The sequence below is a fragment of the Acomys russatus genome, chromosome 19, assembly GCF_903995435.1.
Source record: "Acomys russatus chromosome 19, mAcoRus1.1, whole genome shotgun sequence".
Lineage (NCBI taxonomy): Eukaryota > Metazoa > Chordata > Mammalia > Rodentia > Muridae > Acomys > Acomys russatus.
The window spans coordinates 30,266,681-30,289,528 of record NC_067155.1 but is presented as its reverse complement, the minus strand read 5'-3'; the positions used below and the strand labels follow the sequence as shown (position 1 = coordinate 30,289,528).

General features: G+C 41.4%; 2 protein-coding genes across 2 annotated transcripts in view; one reads left to right on the top strand and one right to left on the bottom strand.

Annotated features, from left to right (window-relative positions):
• LOC127202951 (zinc finger protein 120-like) overlaps window positions 1–18,335 on the bottom strand; it is a 41,374-nt gene extending 23,039 nt beyond the window's left edge. The window contains exons 1-4 of the mRNA XM_051161791.1: window positions 18,159–18,335; window positions 5,795–5,855; window positions 4,402–4,451; window positions 1,245–1,312 (exon numbers count right to left, since the gene is read on the bottom strand). Of these exons, the coding sequence (XP_051017748.1) occupies window positions 1,245–1,312; window positions 4,402–4,451; window positions 5,795–5,855; window positions 18,159–18,335 (356 nt within the window). The remainder of the gene's footprint in view (window positions 1–1,244; window positions 1,313–4,401; window positions 4,452–5,794; window positions 5,856–18,158) is intronic.
• Window positions 1–22,848, top strand: part of LOC127203988 (zinc finger protein 721-like) — a 1,570,727-nt gene that overhangs the window by 1,498,404 nt on the left and 49,475 nt on the right.

Below are 22,848 nucleotides of genomic sequence, written 5' to 3'. Positions count from 1 at the left end.
TGTGGTGATCTGGGCGCAGGTCTTTGGCTTCTGAATTTCCTGAGTGTGGATTCCCTTTGGATGCGTGGGCTTTGAAGCCCAAGCAGTGGAAAGCTGTGGAGCTTATACTATCACTCTCTAGGGTTCACACACAGGCATTGGTTTTCGTGGGCAGTAGGAAGACAGACTAGAAAAGGTCTAGTTTCTACAAGTACTGAACCTGACATTCTACATTCAATTTTTGTGTCAAATTGTATAAATAGTGTAGAAACTGATAGAAAGTGATTGATGCGGATTATGCTTCAGCAATACTTGATAATCTTTTTATTTTTCCAATACCACCAGCTACAATGGCATGATTCACGGAAATTCAGTTTCATGGTACAAATGGAGTTTCTGAGATGCAGAGGGTTCTCTGCTGCGCATGGTACATAGACAGGGCAGTTTTGCCACCTTGTGACATAATACATGTGGCAGGAAGCAGACATAAATTATTCTACAACATTGGTTTCTTCGTGGGATTCACTGGGGCTGAGTTTGTCTGCAACCACAAGGGGGCGTGAGGGGCTGTAGGGCCATAGAACTACCTTTCTGCTCACATTTTGAGAGAGCTCTAGAGCATGGAGCCTCTCTGCAAGAGAGATTAGTAGTAGCTAGAAGGCAGAAATAGAACAGTTTAGGGGTAACTGAGTGATTTGCATAGTGAAGTCTGTGTTTGTTACACACACCATCACAGTTAACTTGGTCAAGGTCACACTTTCCCTGGGGGAGTTTCCCTAGGTATCTTGATGAAAACTTAAATATAAATTCAGGCTTAGTTTTTGGCATTTTCTCTCCATTCCCTCATTTTTTTCACAAATATTGTATACATTCTTGACTGTTCTCTTTGTGGTAAGTTCAGGAGTCACATTGTACCAACATTTAAACTATTTCCTCACAGTCTTATAGAAAATTATGAGTTTTCTCATATCATATGGCTTTGGAATCATGTTTCCTGTGATCAATTGTTAGGAGCTTTCTTTGGATTCTTTTGCCTTTTTGCAGCAAAGGGAACATTTGTTTTCTTTTTTGACAAGACATCATTGTAATAGTGTTGTATACAGTGGTGTAAAGGGTAAAAGATATTCTACTACAGCAAGTCTGTCGATCTGGAACTGGAGTAATATAATCCACAAAGACATAGAAAGTGGACCTAAGTGTAACTTTACTGACCTACAATTCATGGATATGGTCACATAAAAGCTAATGCTCCAGATATGACTTACCTGAGATGACAAAAGTGAAAATGGAACATGATCCAGAACTGAACAATAAATCTGAATGTGACACGGGGCTGTGAAACATACAAAATGAACTCTTATAGTAGTGGGTTTGGATTTTACACAGATAGCAAGAAAAAATAGTTAAAACCATGTTGTATTGTTGTTGTTGATATAAAATTGCACATATTTAGTGCATTAATTGTGATGCCTTTGGATTTATTACCTACACACACTCAACTCCATTACCACAACAAATACAGTGAACTGTGTTCTCCATGCACTCTCATTCTAGCCATGTTTCTGTTGTTCACAGTGGAAGAGATAGAAAAGTTGTTTTTCAACCCTGGCCACTCTGTACTTTCTGAGATGGCCTCTGGGCTGTTGTATACTTTGAGAGAAAAACCACACCCTCATACCTGTCCCGAACACCTGACAGCACATGATGTCCCAAGCTGAGTTCTTGCCCCCTAAGGGATAAAATAACTAGTAACCAATCATTGTAAAGGGCATTCTGAAGAACCAGTCATGGTTCAACAACTTGGCTTAACTGCCAATTCAGCTTCTGTAAGGGTATGAAAGGCCAAAGCTTTGCTTATTTTTGGTCTCCAGCTCAATAGAGCTTGGTAGACCCCGTCACGATGTATCAATAAAGCATCCCTTGCTGTTTGCATCAGACTGGACTTTCATGTCTCACTGGGCTCTAGAAGTAGGACCTAGCCGCCAGGTCTTACACAGTATACAGAATTCATTACTAAATTTCTTTTAATTTATATATTTGCTTCACATCCTGATTGTAGCCCCTCCCTCCTCTCCTCCCATTCCCTCCCTCCCACCCTTTCCCCTCTATCCCTTCAGAAAATGGGAAGCATGCCTACAAGCACTCTCAAACCCATACCAGCACTTCAAGTCTCATCAGAACTGAACCCCCACTCATCCCTGAGGTCAGGCAAGGCAGTCAGGCTAGGGAAAATTGATTGAAAGCATTCAACACAGTCCATGTCCTAGACAGCACCCACTCAAATTATTAGTGGACCCATATGATGATCACACTGCCTATGGGTTACATATGTGCAGGGGTCTAGGTCTAGTCCACGTACGCTCTTTGGTTGGTGCTCTCATCTCTGTAAGTCCACATGGATCTAGGCTAGTTGGCTCTGCTGGTCTTCTTGCAGCATTCTCGAATTCTCATAAAATGACAGAATTGCTATGGATATATGCAATCTTCTGAGTACCGTTTCCATACACTTTAGTTTTAGAGGTATCAGAATTCTCATGTTCATTGAGTACTGTTTCCATACACTTTAAATTAGTTTTAGAGGTATCAGAATTCTCATGTTCATTGCAGTTATAGTCATAGTGACTTAAATGTTAAAATAACGTAAATGCTCATTTGTTGAAGACAAGCTAGGTGGCCCAGGAGGACATTGTGGTGAGTTAAGACAATAGCAATGCTTAAAGGATTATACACACTTGGAAAGGGCTTTCACAGTTGGTGCAGTATTATCAAACAGCATGTCATTACTGTTGAAGTGTTGGGGACCTACTCCTTTCTCCCATTTGATATAGTTCTAGTCTTATGAAAGCGAACTCTTCCAAGCTGCTCAGGATGGCTGGAGTTGCAAGTCCGTAGTTACTCACGTAGAAATCTTACTTGGAGTCTTGTTATATACTAGTTTAGTTATTTACAGGAAAAGATTTATTTAGTCTCTTGTGTATTTTTTCAAGGCTAAACAGATTGTGCAAAGCTAGAAACAAGCAATTTTGTCTATTTAGAGAAACTGAGATAGATAAATTGATCAATAGATAGATACATAAATAGACATGCATAGTTATTCACTACAGTAAATACATAGATGGTCCTCAAACACATCAGACATTTACAGAATATGGCATTCAATAAGAAAGGCCTTTCCTGACAGAGAGACACAGCTGCTTCTGGCGGCACATCCAGTATACTTCAATTAAGCTGATGGACATCTATGAAACAAATGTGGCCAAATAGCCACTGAATCAAACAACTGTTCTTTACTGCTGAGAGCACATTGACTCTCAAAATGGTGAACAAGCATGACACTGGAAAATTGATGTCCAACTCTGCAGAGACTAGCTGGGTCGGTCCTTCAATATTCCTGCTTCATAGAACAAGTCTGTGAGATACTCTAGACTGCTAGTCTATCTTACTTTAATTACATTCACAGAATTTCTCTTTAGTATGTAAAGGCATGTAAGGACTTCAAAATATGAAATACACTCATAAAGATTCTCTCCTGCGTGAATTCTTTCCTGCCTTTGAAAATGACCATGACATTCAAAGGCTTCACCACAGGCATTATATTCACAACGTTTCTGTCCTGTATGAATTCTTTCACAGCTCTGAAGAAAATTGTGATATGCAAAGGCTTTACAACATTAATTATATTCATAAGGCTTCTATCCAGTTTGAATTCTTTCATGCATGAGAAGTTGACTGTGCCACCCAAAGGCTTTACCACATTGATGACCCTCAGAAGGTTTCTCTCCTGTATGAAATCTTTTATGCATTTGAAGATTCATGTGCCATGCAAAGGCTTTACCACATTGTTTACATTCATAAGTTTTCTCTCTTGTATGAATTCTTTCATGCATTTGAAGAGAACTGTGCTGTGCAAAGGCTTTACAACATTGAATACATTCATAAGGTTTTTCTCCTGTGTGAATTCTTTCATGCCTTTGAAGGTTCCTCTGCCATGAAAAGGCTTTACCACATGGGTTGCATTCATAAGGTTTCTCTCCTATATGAATTCTTTCATGCCTTTGATGATCCCTGTGCCATGCAAAGGCTTTACCACATTGGTTACATTCATAAGGTTTCTCTCCTGTATAAATTCTTTCATGCATTTGAAGATATCTGTGCTGCCCAAAGCCTTTACCACATTGAATACATTCATGAGGTTTCTCTCCAGTATGAGTTTTCTCATGAATTTGAAGAGAACTTTGATGGTCAAAGATCATAAAACATTGTTCACATTCATAGGGTTTCTCTCTAGTTTCTGTTCTTTTATGAATTTGGAGACTACTGTGATTTACAAAGGTTTCACAATACTGAATATCTTCATATGTTTTCTCTCCAGTAGGAATTATTTCTTGCCTTTCAAGTTGATTTGACATGACAAAGACTTACCACACTGAGTAAAGACAGAGGGTTGTCCTCCATTATATCTTCTTTGATTCCTGCAAAGATAATTGGCACATGTCAAAGTTATATCACATTCATTGCACTGATGAATCTTTTTATCTGTGTGAATGAATTTTACATTTTCATTTAATTTTTAAAGTAATCAGATTTCATGGTACTATCACTTTATTGACTTTCATTTTTCTTCCATCTTCAAGTGATATTTCTTATCTTTAAAGAGCCCTGTGATTGTAAGATCATGTATTGCGTGGACCACATTTATAGCATCCTTTTACTATAGAAGAGGGTTTTCACATGTTGGAAGAGAACTGGGAGAAGTCAGATTTACCACTCTGATTGCATTAAAATTTTTCCTATTATGTGAGTCATACTACAATTGCAAAATGAACCGAGGCAAATAGAGGCAATCCATATTGATAGTATTCATGGAAGCTTTTCTGCAGTGTGAGTTTGTGGATGTGTTGCCAATAAAATTGGAAAGGCCATTAATTTTAAACACATGTTACATTCAGAAATTCTACAAGTTATAGGTACTACTACAAGTCTTCTAACTCTTCGGTGTTAGAGAGGATTATAATCCTTTGTTCAGTGTTCCAATGCCGACAGGGCTTGTATACATTGTGAAAAATGACATCTCTATGAAAGAAGATAGCAAATGAAAAGGTTTACCCTGCATTCACAGTTTCACTTTTGTTTTTCTCACTGAAACACTGTATAGGGATTAGAGTTTCTCCATAACAACATTCTTCACTGTCATAAATTGCCCCTCTCACTAAACTGAACAACATTACTGAAAATATATTATGAACACACAGCTTTATTATGGACTACTTGTTTATTAGAAAGTTTTAGACATAGATTTATCGCCTACTCAATGTTTATATCTTCTGCAATATCTAAGTGGTGTGAGACAGAGACTAGCAGTTCTGTAGTCTAGCTCACTATAATTCAAATGGTGATATCTGTTAATGCATTATTTTCTTATCTTCTTTTTCAGAGAAATGTCTTACAAAAATAAATCAGCTACATGATTTTGAGGTACATAGTTTTGTCAGAATTTAATAATCATCGATACAGTTAAAACAGTGCATATTGGGCTGGAGAGATGGCTCAGAGGTTAAGAGCACTGACTGCTCTTCCAGAGGTCCTGAGTTCAATTCCCAGCAACCACATGGTGGCTCACAGCCATCTATAATGCCATCTGATGTCCTCTTCTGGCCTGCAGGTGTACAAACAGGCAGAACACTGTATACATAATAAATAAATCTTTAAAAAAAAAACCAGTGCATATTTACACTCTTGCTTTTCTTTAGAACTTAAAGGGTGCACTAAAAGCAATTCAGAGGTATATTCATATCAACTTGCACATGAAAATTACCTTCTATATCTTCTAGAACTTTGAAGATTCTCTTCAATCGTATGATCTTCCCAATTGTAACCTAAATTAAAATACGACAAAATGCATGATATTACATTGGAAAGTTGGCAAAATTCAAGTTACTCTTTAGTAAACCTCAGAAACGCAGCTGATTTATTCATCTCATTCATCCTCATTTTCAGTTGACATTACAATAACAAATAACAACAATGGAGAAAGAGTTATAGGTACATTTTAAAAGCAACATAAAATTCACAGTCCTACCTATGGCTGTGAGGTTCCTGCAGGTCTCCAGCATCACATCTCTGTAGAGACTCTTCTGGGCAGGATCCAGCAAAGCCCACTCTTCCCGAGTGAAGTCCACATGTACAGCATCATAGGTCACTGCATCCTATAATATCTCATACAGGGGTGCAAGAGAAAGCATGGTAGTGATGACAGTGTAGCTGGATCCTTTATTGACAATATATTCACATAATTCTGTGGCTTCCTCCATATATTTCCTGATATAGATGTTCTAATGTAACCAAGTCATTTTAAAAGGATCCAGAATACAGAGGTCCTCGTCTGTCATTCCTCACCACTTGAATAGGATATAGCCTTGCAAGATAAATGCCAATCAACAGAGAAGAGGGGAGGGAAGTAGAAAAACAGTTTAGGAATGCTGGGCTCATGTCAGAGAAATTGTATAAACAATTGCTAACAATGAAAATAATTTTAAAGCTGAGTATTTTTTCTCATGCCGGTAATCTCAATATAGTTCTCTTCAAACTATAAGTAGTACAAGAAAGCATTATAGACACAATACCCTGCACAATACCCACAAATAACTTAAAATATACAGGTGTAACTCTTAGCAAGCAAGTGAAAGACTTGTATGACTATAATCCAAGGCTCTGATAAAAGAAACTGAATAAGATATCAGAAGATGGAACGATCTCCCATGCCCGTGGTTGGTAGGAAGAAAGAAGTAGAAACTGCCATCTCACCTAAATCAATCAATAGTTTTAATGTAATTCCCATAAAAGTTACAACACAATTCTTTGTAAACCTTGAAAGAGAAACCCTAACTTCATAGGGACAAACAAAAAACCCAGCACAGTCAAAAAAAATTCTGTGTAATAAGTAACTTCTGGAGGTATCACCATCCCTGATCCCAAGCTGTATTACAGAGCAATAGTAATACAAAACAAACAAACGAACAAAGAAACACATGGTATTGCCATTAAAAACAGACCAGCTGATTAATGGAGTTGAATCAAAGACCCAGAAGTAAACCCACACATCTACTGACATTTGATTTTTGATAAAGAAACCAAAACCATACAATGGAAAAACGAAATCAACTTCAGCAAATGGTACTGGCCTAACTTAAAGTCTGCATGTAGTAGAAGAGATACAGGTCTGTATTTCTCACCTTTCACAAAACTCATGTCTAAGTGGATCAAAGACCTCAACATAAAACTGGAGAGTGTAAATCTAATAGAAGAGAAAGTGGGGAATAACTTTAACTCATTGGTACAGGAGACGCCTCTCTGAATGTCACAGGCACTAAGATCAACAACTATAAATGGGCCCCACAGAACTGAAAATCTCCTGGACGGCAAGGGATACTGTCAATAGGACAAAATGGCAGACAGCTGACTGGAAAAGACCTTCACCCATGTTATGTCCAGCAGAGGGATAATATCCAAAACACAGAAAGAACCCAAGAAATTGGACACCAATAAATCAAATCATCCACGTAAATATTGGGGATGAGAGCTAAAAGGAAATTCTTAACAGAAAATCTCTAGTCTCCAAGAAGCTACTAAATAAATGCTCAACATCCCGAGTCATCAGGGAATTGCACATCAAAATGACGCTGATTTCCATCTTGCACCTGTCAGAATGGCTAGGATCATGAACCTAAGTGACAGGACACGATGGGGGGAAGTGGAACAAGGGCAACATGCCTCCATTTCTGGTGGGAAAGACAACTTGTACAATCATGTTGGAAATCAATCTGGAGGTTTCTCAGAAAATTGTGACTAGACATACTTAAATATCTACTTACCTCAAAAGCTATCCCACTCCTGGGCACATACACAAAATAAGCTCCGCCATAACACAAGGACACTTGCTCAACTATGTTCACAGAAATTTAATTCATAGTAGACAGAGACTGGAAAAAACGCAGATGTCCCACAACTGAAGAATGGATAAAGAAAGTGTGGTACAGTTACACAGGCAATACCACTCAGCTATGAAAATGGATGGAACTAGAAAAGATGGATGGACATACTAAAGATCTTAATGAGTGAAGTAACATAGATCCAAAAGATGTGCATGGTGTGTACTTACTTATAAGTGGATATTAACCATGAATATTGAATAGCCATGGTATAATCCACAGAACCAAAGAAGCCAAGGAGATCTTAAAGGAGGATGTTTGACATCCACTCAGAAACTAAACTAAAATAGATATCTGAAATAGATGAAGGGAAGGAACTAGGTGGGAGGAGAGATGGGAGGTAATGGGGTGGGCATCAGCTGTGGGGAGAGTAGGGGAAGTGGGACCAGGAGAGAGAGCAGAAATCAGTAGAAGAGTGTAAAAGTAACTTTTATTCTCCTGAATCAAACGTTGTCTAGGAGGCTTCTACCTCTTCTGATGGCCTAGGCCTAGACCTGGAAGCTTCTAGCCTCTGTACAATGTAACCTAGGCCTAGAATGTTTTCAGCCTCTGAGATACACTGGTTTTTGTTGTTGTAGTTTTGTTTTGTTTTGTTGTTGTTGCTGTTTGTTTTTGTTGTTTTTTTTTTTTCCAGACAGGGTTTCTCAATGTAGCCTTGGCTATCCTGGACTCACTTTGTAGACCAGCCTGGCCTTGAACTCACAGCGATCTCCATGCCTCTGCCTCCTGAGTGCTGGGATTAAAGGCGGGAGCCACCACACCCAGTTTGAGATAGACTGCTTAAAGAGCACAGCCTTACTCGTTCTTTCTGAGCTCTGGGCTGGCTGGTTCAACTCAGCTGTTCTGGCTCAAACTCTTCTCACAGCTGACTTACTTAATCTAGTTTCTCTCAGCCCAGAATTGCTCTGCTTAGCCTCAAACTAATTCAGCAATCTGCTCTAATCTTCTGGATTCTTCTCATTTTCTGCCTTATTCTCAGCTACCCATCTCTCTATTACTGTCATGGTAAAACTGCTTCCTCTCCCTGTAAAAGTGCCTCTTAAGCAGCTTCCCTTGGCTCTCTCTAGTGGGAGTTGGCCATATCCTATTCTACCAAATCTTCTCTGATTTATCACCTCTTCTTCCAAAAAATCATATCACTTTCAAGCCTGGGTGCTGCTTCCTTCTTTAAATTAACTTAACCTTCAGTTAGTATTAAAGGACTATATCACCATGCCTCGATACAAGCTTTCCTTTACTTGATGCTTGCTGTATAACAGGCTGTCTTTAAACTCAACTCTGTTTGCTTCTGTCTCCTGGTTTAAAGGCATGTTTTGTATTACAACTGGATCACACAGACCTAGAAGACCTTTGGATGTGATCTCTTGCCTCCTGGGTTACATACACCTAAGATAGTCTTTGCATGTGATCTCTTACAAGACCAGCCATCTTCTGAATTAACATTCTTCTGCAGAAGGGGGCATCTCTGGGAAAGGAAGGCTCCTTGAAATCTATGGGTGTGACTCTAGCTGAGACCCGTACCATCAGGGGTTAAGAGCCTGAAGTTGCCAATTACTATAGCCAGGTGGGACTTCCAGTGGAGGGAGGGGGACACAAACCCACCCTTAAAGCCATCGACCCAAAATTTACCTTGCCTATTAAAATTATAGAGATAAAGACGGATCAGAGATTGAAGAATTGGCAAACAAATAACTTGCTGCTCAACATAAGACCTACCCAAATGAGAAAGAGCCAATCCCTGACACTATTAATGATACTCAGCTATACTTGCAGACAGGTTCCTAGGATGAGTGTTTTCTGAGAGTCTTCCTCCAGCAGCTGTTGGAAACAGATGCAGAGACCCAGAGCCAAACAATAGGCAGAGAGCAGGGAATTTGGGGGAAGGTTGGGAGAAAAGATAGAGGGATCCTTGGCAGTTGAGGACACCACAGAAAACCTCCAGTCAACTATCTTGAGTCCATGGGGACTCACAGAAACTGAACCATAACCAAAGAGCATACATAGGCTGAACCTAGATCCCATATACACACACACACACACACACACACACACATATAAGATATGCAGTTTGGTTGACATAGGGTCCCCTAAGTATGGGAATAGGAGCCATCTAGACTATGCTGTCTGACTTTGGATCTCTTTTTCCCTATCTGGGATGCCTCCTTAGGCATCAGTGAGAAAGGATGTTCTTAGTCCTGCTGCAACTTGAGATGCCAGGGGAGGCTGATAACACTTGTGGGCCTCCCCTTCACTGAGGAGAAGGAGGGCACTTGGGGAAAGGGGGAATGATAGTGGGACTGGGAGTAGAGGAAGGACAGGTGAGGCTGTAAAGTGACTTAATTAATTAGTTCATTAATTAAAAATAAAGCTAGCAAAATAGCTTAACATTGATTACTAACTGCTTCTACTATACCTTATGTGATTTAGGGGCACAGTCTATAGTTGGGAATGCATGACAGCATGAGAAGGAAATGAACAGTTTCCAAAGCAACACAGTAGAAACAAAAACATAAAATTGGTTGAGTCTACAGACACTCAAATCCCATCCCCAAAAAGACATCTAGGTAAACTCCTAGGACAAAAGCTCCCCTAGATAGCCAAAAAAGGGGAGATGAGTGTTTAAAGATATGAGGTTACCTAGAGTCTTTCTGATTTGACAAATTATATTCTGATATTGGTCATTATTGACTCACTATGAGAATGCTTTTCACTCAACTTCAATGATCCTAACGGTCTGCAAGGGGTCATACACTATTCAAGAGAACAAAGACTCTTCTGACACTCCAGAAAATCTTTTGATAGCTATATTTTCTAAAATCTGGAAACAGGTTATATACAATACACAATGGCACAGAATAAACCTTCCCATTCCAATTGAGAGGAATGTAAATATAGTGAGGCAAGATTGGATGGAGACAAAAAAAAAAAAAAAAAAAAAAAAAAAAAAAAAAGGAAAGAAAAAGTCCAGGAACTCAAACACCAAGACACTAGCTCTGTCTCAGATACATGGGGCTTCATTTTCACAGGGTATAGATGGTCCTATGACTGCAATGTCTCATTCATCACTCAGTTTTGTTACTTTACCCAGTATATGCACCTCTCCATGATATATTTCTCAGAGCTTAGGTGTCTCAACATCTTATGGTCTTAAAATGCAACACGGGCTACATATCCAAAGCCTGGTGAAATGAAATCTCATAGTTTCCTTACTGGGGCACTGACTCTGCAAAACATAAATAGCTGGAGCAACGCTGAACTGAAATCACAGAGACAGAACACATGACCTTGACTTGTGCATCAGTCTTGTTTCAAAAACCAGTACAATGGGGCTGGAGAGATGGCTCAGAGGTGAAGAACACTGGTTGTTCTTCCAAAGGTCCTAGGTTCAATTCCCAGCAACCACATGGTGGCTCACAACCATTTATATTGGATCTGGTGCCCTCTTCTGGCCTGCAGACAGAATACTGTATCAATAATAAATAAATAATTAAAAAAAAAAAGTACAACAATGGGTGATCCTGCCAACTTTGGTTTCTAAACTGAGATGAAATATGCCAGCCATGGACCAGAGTTGCAGCAGGTTTTATATGAAGTGCCTTCTTTGCAATCACTTTGCCTATACTTTCCATTAATTAAAGGTGTAGCAAGAATGGATGTTACCCATCTTAGGGTTCCAATACAGAGGTAGGGCTTTCTATTTCCTGGTGATAAGCTCCTTGAAAATCCCTTCTTATCTTACAGGATATGACTGCCATCTAAAACTACCTAGTTCTGTTTTTTCTCTAAACCCACAGACTGCATTTTCATCTGCCCCACTTGTTGCTTTTTTAGATGGTTCTGTCAGCTCACAGTCCAATATTCTGTAAGGTTAGAATAGAAACTCAACTTAGAAAATTATAGCAAAAACCATGGGCAAACATTGTTCCTGGCTTGCTTGCTTACTTGAGCACTGTCTTATTTGCAGCCTGATCTCTTATCCAACCCAGGCACACTTGTGAGGGATACTGCCACCCTCAGTGGAAGAGCCTCCCACATCAATCTCCAATCAATATAATCTCTCACAGACATAGCAATCAGCCATTCTAATGAGGGCATGCCTCATCATTAACATTTTTGCCTGCTTTCATTGGCTTATCTGCAGCTGAAAGCTTCTTAAGCCTAGAAGCCTGCTAGCTTTGGCCTCTTGGAGTTCAGGAATAGCCCACACTGACCACGTGGACACCAAACTCAGATCAGAGATAATTTACTGGCCATTTAACAAAGACTCACTGGTTAAGAACATAGTATGGTTTGAGAAAGGACACTGTGATCCAGACCATACACAGAGTAATTTAAAAAGATAATCAGGAGGAATCAATTTTATTTCAGGTATATTATGTCCTACCCAGGCAAGAAGAATTAATTTTATTCCTGGTACACTGTGCCTAGGTGGATAGACAAAGCATTTTAAACTGATTTGATGGGACATAAGGTAGGGGATATTGGGGACGTTCTAGTGCCCTGTTCTTCTCCTGAGAAAGGAACAATGCAGGGTAATATTGCTTAACTCCAACAGAACGTACATTTATCTTTAACTCAAGCAGAACAAGCATTTATCATCTGTTGTCACTGATTCATGGTATTGTTTGGTGCTTCCTATTGGACTGGATTTCTGGTACCCTGCCAAGGAAGAATAGAATCTCCCCCAAAGAACTGCTTCTAAACTAGTTCACACCCCCTTTTTTCTATGAACCTTCTTTCTCCCCTACCTTTCAATGGTAGATTAAAATGAAGATAAAAGGATTTAGGAACCCTAAATAAAGTAGGTTTTGAAAAATCTAAACCTACAATAGAGTTGGTACTGGAGCTCACAGATTAACTCCAGTTGAACAAATCTCCCACCCTGTGAGTTCCCTGTCAGCAGCAACTACAACTGATGCTTTGGGTGCTGCTGCCTTTTCCATGGCTTCAGCTTCTCAGTTTCTCCAGGAGTGTGAATGCTCATCCCAGCACTGTGGAGATTTAGCCACAGCAGCTGTGCAGTCCTGGGCTGTTGCTGTCTGGAGGTGTGGAAAGGCCAACAACACCAGCTGAAGATGGGAGAACCCTTCTCATGGAACACATGTAGGTGGCACCCAGGTGAGCAGAAGTTGTAAAAAGGGGGCACCCAGGGATTGATGTAGGGGGATTCCAGGGCCAAAACTTGAAACAGCCCTGACTGGCTGCTGGAGATCCTCAGAAGGGGACCTGATAACTTTCTTGCAAAGTATACATAGTTCACAAAGAGTCCATGGCAGAGAAGGGTTTACCTGTTGCTTCATTCTGCATGAATAATATGAATAGAAAATTGCTTCAGCTAACTGATATGAAAATGTTTACCCACCGATCTGGTCTTTTTCCATTCACATGTGTGAGTTAATCCATGCTGGGAAAGTACATCATGCTGGGAAATGACAGACATTATAGCCTGTCCTGCTTCACCCTACACTGTAAACATAAACTGTGCATTCTGTTCTGTTCTGAATACTGAAGCCATAATCCACACGAAAATCTTATTCCTGATATAGAAATGGACCGTTCACAAATTGGCTAAAATGAATTATTTTAAAATTCTGCCGTGGTACACTCCTTGAATTAAAGAACTTAGGAAGTTTAGTCAAGAAGAAAGCAAGGCCATTTCTCTGGGAAACAGACAGCCCTCAAGGCCCCTCTGAATTATCATAGCTTTATCGGAGAGACTTTTCTCCAAGATATTAGATGCAGCTGTGCTAGAATTAATATGCCTTGTTACACAGACATCATAATACAAACAAATAAAAAATTAAGTAATAAAATATCTTTGTAGGGACCGCTAAAAATAGATTTTGCATTCTACATGCTGCTGCCATTAAATTTCTTTAAATTTAGTCCCCAATTATGTTTTGAACAATTTAAATATGAACTGGACACAGCAAACCTACCCACTTAAGACATTTACCCAGCAATGATAGTGACAGAAGTATTTCTTAAGGACACCAGTGCTTTCAAACATCAGTGACAGAGTCCTAAGTGGAAGGTCCCAGAGGATGAGCAGAAAGGAGAAGTAGAAGATAGAAAGTACAAAAGCTGAGGTGAGGAGGTTTTGCACAAGCTATATCTTATGTCTAGTAAGGTTTGTAAGAATTGCATCTTGTATACCGCTCACAGAGGGAAATGAAATAAAAGGGAGATGTTTATGAAGTCAAGTGAAGCTTCATACAATGAGACAAACTCGAGAGGAGAGAGAGGATCTTACACCTTACGTTAAATGCTAAGGGCAGAACTTGTAGGAGATCCTACAGATTTTAAGGCTTTCCAAGTTGGCATCCTTCTTAGAACATTTCTATACACCAGCCCAAGCTCCAAAAGAATTGTCCAAATGCAGCCCCATAGGAAGTTACTCAGTGGCCATGTCCAGGTCCAGGTCCAGGAAGGCACTAGGGTCACAAAGGACCCCAAAGGTGGCCTCATCTGGCCTTTGCTTATCACATAACCCCAGGGAGGACCCACCGCACCAGCTCCTGCAGCTCCCCTTTCTGATCCTCCCCATTGTGGGTGTTCAGTTGGCATCTGCAGTTGCCCTCCCCCTCCCCTACATGCTCTGTTAAATCCCTCTTCTTTCTCCAAGCCTGCTCCCTGCAAGGAAAGCCTCTGCACATTCTTAGTATTCCTTGAGAAGCTCCAACCCCCACCCCTGGGGCCAAGGGCTTCCCTAGGACAGCAGGTGGCAGATAGTTCATCTTCCTTCACCTATAATCCTGGTTGCCATAGTTGGGGGCTGGGGAGCGATTTCCTCTGGCCTTGTTGCCTGAGGCTACTGAACTAGCCCAGGAGTTTCAGTTCCCAAGTAAACTTGCCCTTTTATGTTCAATCTGGCTTCCACTAGCTTATTTCACCTGTGCAGATAACCCATCAGTCAGCAGACACAGGAGGCTGTGCTAAGCACAAGCAGTGAGTCCTCCCCGGGTTAGTTGGGAAGACAGATGTTAAGGCCATTGGAGGACAGTGCTAGGGAAATGCAAGTCTCTACAGCTCTGGAAAAAGTTTGGCCCTGGGTAGGAAGCTTGGGCCAGCAACCACGATTCTGTGCCCCTCCCCAGCATGCTAACCTGGAGAAGTGTATATGTCACTCAAGACGAAGTGGCCAATCAGGGCCACAAGTCAGAGACACGCTCCACGTCAGACGGGGAGGCGGGTTCTTCCTGGAGCCTTGCTGAAGAGTCAGTTCTGTGGCTGTGCAGGCTTGGGTGATTCCGCGTGGTGTGCTCTGACCTCTGCTGCTGGGTGTTGTGAGAGAAGCTCAGACAAGTTCCGAAGTCGCGACATGGTGAGTGGAGGGTCACTGCCCAGAAATGGGAGGAGCAGGCTGCTGTGGAGAGCTAGCTGGAGTGGTGGGGCTGTGTGGGAAGACAGAGCAGTAGGCTATTGGAGAATATGCACACGGGCTACTGAAATGCCAATCTCTGCAGTTCTGGAAATGGACTGGAAGCCTGGGCCATGAACTATTCTCCTGTGTCTTCCGGACACTGTAATTTTAAGGGAGGTGCTCATGTCTCTAGGGACTCACCGGCTAATCTGAGCCTCCAGGTGGACAGGCCAGTATGAAGATGAGGCTCTGTCTTCTGGCTGCCATGCACAGGTGCAGCTCTTTAGCTGAGCTTTCTTTAATGGGTCCGTGTGATGTGCTTTGAGCACTGCTGCTGAGTGCTGTGAGGGAAGCTCAGGCAAGGTCAGAAATGACAAACTGTTGAGCTCAGGGTCACTGCTGACTGATGGGTTATCACCACAGGTGAAATAAGCCAGTGGAAGCCAGATTGAACATAAAAGGGCAAGTTTACTTGGGAACTGAAACTCCTGGGCTAGTTCAGTAGCCTCAGGGGCCTAGGCCAGAGGAAATCGCGTCTCACCACCCAAGTATGGCAACAAGGATTGCAGGTGAAGGAAGATGAAGTATCTGCCACCTGCTGTCCTAGGGAAGCCCTTGGCCCCAGGGGTGGGGCTTGGAGCATCTCCAGGAATGCTAAGAATGTGCAGAGGCTTTCCTTGCAGGGGGCAGGGTTGGAGAAGTGGGATTGAACAGAGCATGTAGGGGAGGGGGAGGGCAACTGCAGATGCCAACTGAACACCCACAATGGGGAGGATCAGAAAGGGGAGCTGCAGAAGCTCATGTGGTGGGTCCTCCCTGGGGTTGTGTGTTAAGCAAAGGCCAGATGCAGTGTCTTTTGGATTCCCATGTGACCCTAGTACCTCCCTGTAACTAAACCTGGACCTGGACCTGGCCACTACATATCTTCCTGTGGGGCTGCATTTGGGCAATTCTTTTGGAGTTTGGGATGGTGTATAGAAAAGTTCTAGGAAGGATGTCAACCTTGGAAAGCCTTAATTTCTGTAGGATCTTCTACAAGTTCTGCCCTTAGCATTTAACATTTAGGTGTAAGATGCATTTGGAGTTAATTTTGTGGAGGTTGTAAAAGGCATCTCATGCGTTGGTTAGCAATCCAGTGTTAAGCTTTGATGAGAAAAGTAGAATTGATGATGTGAAGGATGCACCCATTCTTAGAAATGGTACCAACTGCAAGTAGAATTTAGCTGAGGGAGGTCTGCCTCCAACACACCCCACAGATGAACAGTATGCTATCCTGGTCTGTTAGAAGTTAGGAAGCTAGGAGACACCTGTTTGTTCACTAGGATTGTCCAGACAGTTGGCTCCAAACCGTGGCAGAGGAAACACCCTGTACCACTCCCATCCACCTATCAAAGAACAGGCCTCTCACAAGCTGCTCAAGTATTGAGAATAAAATAAGCTTCCTCTAAGCATGGGATAATGTTTGGGAGAGTTGTTAAGGGTTTGTGCCAGTGATTTGTGTGTGTTTGCATGGGGTATGTTCAGAACCTCAAAACCCAACTCTCCTCACTTCCTAAAGCTGTGGTTAGCAGTACCAGGGCCACTGTGAGCTTGGTCAGTACTGTTCTTGACATACCCTATGAAACATTGTTTATTAGAGTCCTCTCGAGTTTGTCTCATTGTATGAAGCTTCACTTGACTTCATAAACATCTCCCTTTTACTTCATTTCCCCCTGTGAGCGGTATACAAGATGCAATTCTTACAAACCTTACTAGACATAAGACATAGCTTGTGCAAAACCTCCTCACCTCAGCTTTTGTACTTTCTATCTTCTACTTCTCCTTTCTTTTTCATCCTCTGGGCCTTCCACTTAGGACTCTGTCACTGATGTTTGAAAGCACTGGGGTCCTTAAGAAATACTTCTGTCACTATCATTGTTGGGTAAATGTCTCAACAGGCTAGGCTTGCTGTGTCCAGCCCATATTTAAATTGTTCAAAACATAACCTGGGGACTAAATTTAAGGAAACTTAATGGCATCAGCATGTAGAATGCAAAGTCTGTTTTTAGCTGTCATTACAGAGATTTTTTATTAGTTAATTTTGTATTTATGTGTATTGTGATGTCTGTGTGAGATGGCATATTAATTCTAGCACGGCTGCATCTAATGTCTTTGAGAAAACTCTTTCTGATAAAGCTATGCTAACTCAGGTGGCCTTGATGCCTGTCTGTTGCTTCCCAGAGAAATGGCCTTGCTTTCTTCTTGACTAAACTTCTTAAGTTCTTTAATTAAAGGACTGTGCCACAGCAGTGTTTTAAACTAACTCATTGTAGTCATGTAGTTAAATGCCCATTTCCCTATCAGAAATAAGGCTTTTCATGTGGGTCATGCTGCTGCCTTGAGATCAGAACAGGATGCACAGTTTACGTTCACACTGCAGGGTGAAGCTGGACAGGCCATAACTAGCTCACAGACTAATGTTTAGGGCAGTCAGCTGCGAGAGCCAATACTATGAAGAAAGACCTGATTGAGGCAAGGTGAGTGATGATGTCATCTCCCAGCATGGATTAAGTCATGCATGTGAATGGAAACAGACCAGCTCGGTGGGTAAACTTTTTAATATCATTTAGCTGGAGCATTTTTCTGTTCATATTATTCATGCAGAATCAAGCAACAGGTAAACCCTTCTCTGCCATGGACTCTTTTTGTGAACTCTGTATACTTTCCACGAAAGTAATCAGGTCCCCTTCTGAGGATCTGCAGCAGCCAGGCAGGGCTGTTTCAAGTTTTGGCCCTGGAATCCCCCCACATCATTCCCTGGGTGCCCCCTTTTTACATCTTCTGCTCACCTGGGTGCCACCTACATGTGTTCCAATAGAAGGGTTCTCAGATCTTCCACTTGCGGTGTTCACCTTTCCACACCTCCAGACAGCAACAGCCCAGGACTGCAGAGCTGCTGTGGCTAAATCTCCACAGTGCTGGGATGAGCGATCACCCTCCTGGAGAAACTGAGAAGCTGAAGCCATGGAAAAGGCAGCAGCACCCAAAGCATCAGTTGTAGTTGCTGCTGACAGGGAACTTACAGGGTGGCAGCTTTGTTCAACTGGAGTTAATCTGTGAGCTCCAGTACCAACTCTATTGTAGGTTTAGATTTTTCAAAACCTACTTTATTTAGGGTTTCTAAATACCTTTACCTTCCTTTTAATTTACCAACCAGAGGGAGTAGAGAAAGAAGGTTCATAGAAAAAGGGGTGTGAACTAGTTTAGAAGTAGTTATTTGGGGGGATTCTATTCTTCCTGGCAGGATACTGGAAGTGCAGTCCAATAGGAAGCACCAAACAATACCATGAATCAGGGACAGTGACATAATCCACCAGAGCCAGCAAGTCTCCAGCTAATAGGTATGAGTCAGCAGAACTGGCCAGAATCAGCCAGAATAGCACAAGAAGTTGTGGCAAGAGGCTCTCTATGGAGTGAAGACTATTGTGCACACTTCAACACTTGCTGTTTCCATTCAGTACTTGCTGCCTAGTTCAATACTTGCTGCTTAGAATAGAACAACAGAGGATGAATGCTTGTTCTGCTTGAGTTAAAGATAAATGTATGTTCTGTTGGAGTTAAGCAATATTACCCTGCTTTGTTCCTCTCAGGAGAAGCGTAGGGAACTAGAAAGTCCCCAATATCCCCTACCTTATATCCCATTGAATCACTTTAAAATGCTTTGTCTATCCACCTAGGCACAATGAACCAGGAATAGAATTAATTCTTTTTGCCTGAGTTAGATACAATATACCTGAAATAAAATTGATTCTTCCTGATTCTCTTTTTTAATTACTCTGTGAATGGCTCTGGGTCACAGTCTCCTTTTTCAAACCCATCGTATTTTCTTGAGCACTCAGTCTTTGTTAAATTTCCAGTAAACTTTCTCTGCCCTGAGTTTGGTGTCCACGTGGTCAGTGTGGGCTATTCCTGAACTCCAAGAGGCCAAAGCTAGCCGGCTTCCAGGCTTAAGAAGCTTTCAGCTGCAGATAAGCCAATAAAAGCAGGCAAAAATGTTAATGATGAGGCATGCCCTCATCAGAGTGGCTGATTGCTATGTCTGTGAGAGATTATATTGATTGGAGATTGATGTGGGAGGCTCTTCCACTGAGGGTGGCAGTATCCCTCACAAGTGTGCCTGGGTTGGTTAACAGATCAGGCTGCAAATAAGAGAGTGCTCAAGTAAGCAAGCAAGCCAGGAACAATGTTTGCCCATGGTTTTTGCTATAATTTTCTAGGTTGAGTTTCTATTCTAACCTTACAGAATGTTGGGCTGTGAGCTGACAGAACCATCTGAAAAAGCAACAAGTGGGGCAGAAGTAAATGCAGTCTGTGGGTTTAGAGAAAAAAACAGAACTAGGTAGTTTTAGATGGCAGTCAAATCCTGAAAGAGAGGAAGGGATTTTTCAAGGAGAATATCACCAGTAAAGAGAAAGCATTGCCTGTGCATTGGAAGCCTAAGATGGGTAACATCCATTCTTGCTACACCTTAAATTAACGGAAAGTATAGGCAAAGTGATTCCAAAGAAGGCACTTCATATAAAACCTGCTGCAACTCTGGTCCATGCCTGGTATATTTCATCTCAGTTTAGAAACCAAAGTTGGCAGGATCACCCATTGTTGTACTTGTTTTAACCAAGAAAGATGCACAATGCAAGGTCATGTATTCTGTCTCTGTGAATTTAGTTCAACGTTGCTCCAGCTATTTATGTTTAGCAGAGACAGTGCCCCAGTAAGGAAACTATGAGCTCTCATTTCACCAGGCTTTGGATCTGTAGCCCAAGGTACATTTTGAGACCATAAGATGTTGAGATACCTAAGCTTGAGAAATATATCTTGGAGAGATACATATACTAAGTTAAAGTAACAAAACTGAGTAATGAATGAGAAATTGTAGTCATAGGGCTATCTATAGCCTTTGAAACTGAAGCCCCATGTATCTGAGACAGAGCTAGGGTACCTGGTGTTCGAGTTGCTGGATTTTTTTGTTTTGTTTTTTCTTTTCTTTCTTTTTTTTTTTTTTTTTTTTTTTTTTTTTTTTTTTTTTGGCCTCCATCCATTCTTTCCTCACTATATATACATTTCTCTCTATTGAAATGAAGTTTATTCTGTGCCAATGTATATTGTAAAGATATAACTTGTTGCCAGATTTTAGAAAATATAGCTATCAAAAGATTTTCTAGAGTATCAGAAGAGTCTTTGTTCTCTTTAGTACTCTATGAGCAGTTGCAGACCATTAGGATCATTCTAGTTGATTAAAATGCATTTTCACTGTGAGTCAATAATGACCAATATCAGAATATAATTGGTCAAATCAGAAAGTCTCTAGGTAGCGTCATTTTTTTAAACACTTATTTCCACTTTTTTTGCGGGGGGCCTTTCTTAGGGGAGCTTTTGTACTAAGTGATTACTTAGATGTCTTTTGGGGGATGGGATTTGAGTGTCTGTAGACTCAACCCATTTTATGTTTTTCTTTCTACTGTGTTGTGTTTGAAACTGTTTGTTCAGCTCCCTTCTCATGCTGTCATGCATCCACGATTATAGACCGTGCCCCTAAATCGCATAAGATATAGTAAAAGCAATTAGTATTCAATGCTAAGCTATTTTGTTAGCCGTATTTTTAATTAATGAACTAATAAATTAAGTCACTTTACAGCCTGACCTGTCCCTCCTCTACTCCCAGTCCCACCATCATTCCCCCTTTCCCCAAGTAGCCCTCCTTCTCCTCAGTGAAGGGGACGCCCACAAGCGTTATCAACCTCCCCTGGCATCTCAAGTTGCATCAGGACTAAGAACATCCTTTACCACTGATGCCTAAGGAGGCATCCCAGTTAGGGAAAAAGGGATCCAAAGCCAGACAGCATAGTCAAGATGGCTCCTATTCCTATTGTTAGGGGACCCACATGTTAACCAAACTGCACATCTTCTATATATGTGTAGTCAGTCTATGTATGCTTTCTGATTATGGTTCAGTTTCTGTGAGTCCCCATGTGCTCAAGATAGTTGACTGGAGGTTTGCTTGTGGTGTCCTCAACTGCCCAGTATCCCACTATCTTTCCTCCCAACCCTCCCCCAAATTCCCTGCACTCTGTCTATTGTTTGGCTCTGGGTATCTGCATCAGTTTCCATCAGGTGCTGGAGGAAGACTCTCAGAAAATACTTACAATAGGATCCTGTCTGCAAGTATAGCAGAGTATCATTAATAATGTCAGGGATTGGCTCTTTCTCCTTTGAGTCGGTTTTATGTTGAGCAGCAAGTTGTTTGTTTGCCATTTCTTCAGTCTCTAATCCATCTTCATCCCTATACTTTTTGTAGGCAAGATAAATTTTGGGATGAAGGCTTTAAGGGTGGTTTTGTGTCCCCTTCCCTCCACTCGAAGTCCCACGTGGCTATAGTAGTTGGCAACTTCAGGCTCTTAGCCCCTGATGCTACGGGTCTCAGCTAGATTCACCCCATAGATTCCAAGGACCCTTTCTTTCCCAGAGGTGCCCCCTTCCTCAGAAGAATGTTAATTCAGAACATGACTGTTCTCACAAGAGATCACATGCAAGGCTTTCTTAGGTGTATGCAACACAGCAGGAAAGAAATCACATCCAAAGGTCTTCTACGTCTGAGTGATCCAGTTGTAATACAAAACATGTCTTTAATCCAGGAGTCAGAAGCAAATAGATTTGAGTTTAAGACCAGCCTGGTATAGAGCAGGTATCAAGTAAAGAAAAGCTTAGATCCATATATGGTGACATAGTCCTTTCATCGTAACTGAAGGTTAAGTTAATTTAAAGAAGGAAGCAGCACCCAGGCTTGATAGTGAGATGATTGTGTGGAAGAAGAGGTGATGAATCAGAGAAGATTTGGTAGAATAGGATGTGGCCAGCTCCCACTAGAGAGTGCCAAGGGAAGCTACTTAAGAGGCATTTTTACAGAGAGAGGAAGCCGTTTTGCCAGGAACCAGACCACAAAGAAAATGAGATGTCTCTCTCTTGCCAAAAGCTCAATGATGGTTCCATTAGTTTAGGGGTTTTCTTCTGCTAAAATCAAATTAAGCTCTTAACAAATGAATGATTATAAAAGGTTTAGTCTTCAAGGTAAGTAAATACTTAAATAGAAATGGATCAGGGAATAATGCTTTTACAAACAGTATTGCTGCTGGGCAGTGGTGGCATATGCCTTTAATCCTAGCACTTTGGAGGCCAAGGCAGGCAGATTGCTGTGAGTTCGAGGCCAGTCTGGTGTACAAAGAAAGTCCAGGACAGTCAAGGATACACAGAGAGAACCTGTCTTGAAAAACAAACACACCAAAACAACAACAACAACAACAAAAAAAACCACCCCAAAACAGACTAAAAACCAAATGACAACAACTATTGCTACCCAGCACATCTTCCACAGTGGGCAGATGAAAAACAGAGTTTTATCTCAGGAACAGTCATAGGGGAGGGGAATAATGGGAAAATAGGGGGGGGGGCGGAATGGGAGGGTACAGGGATGGGATAAACATT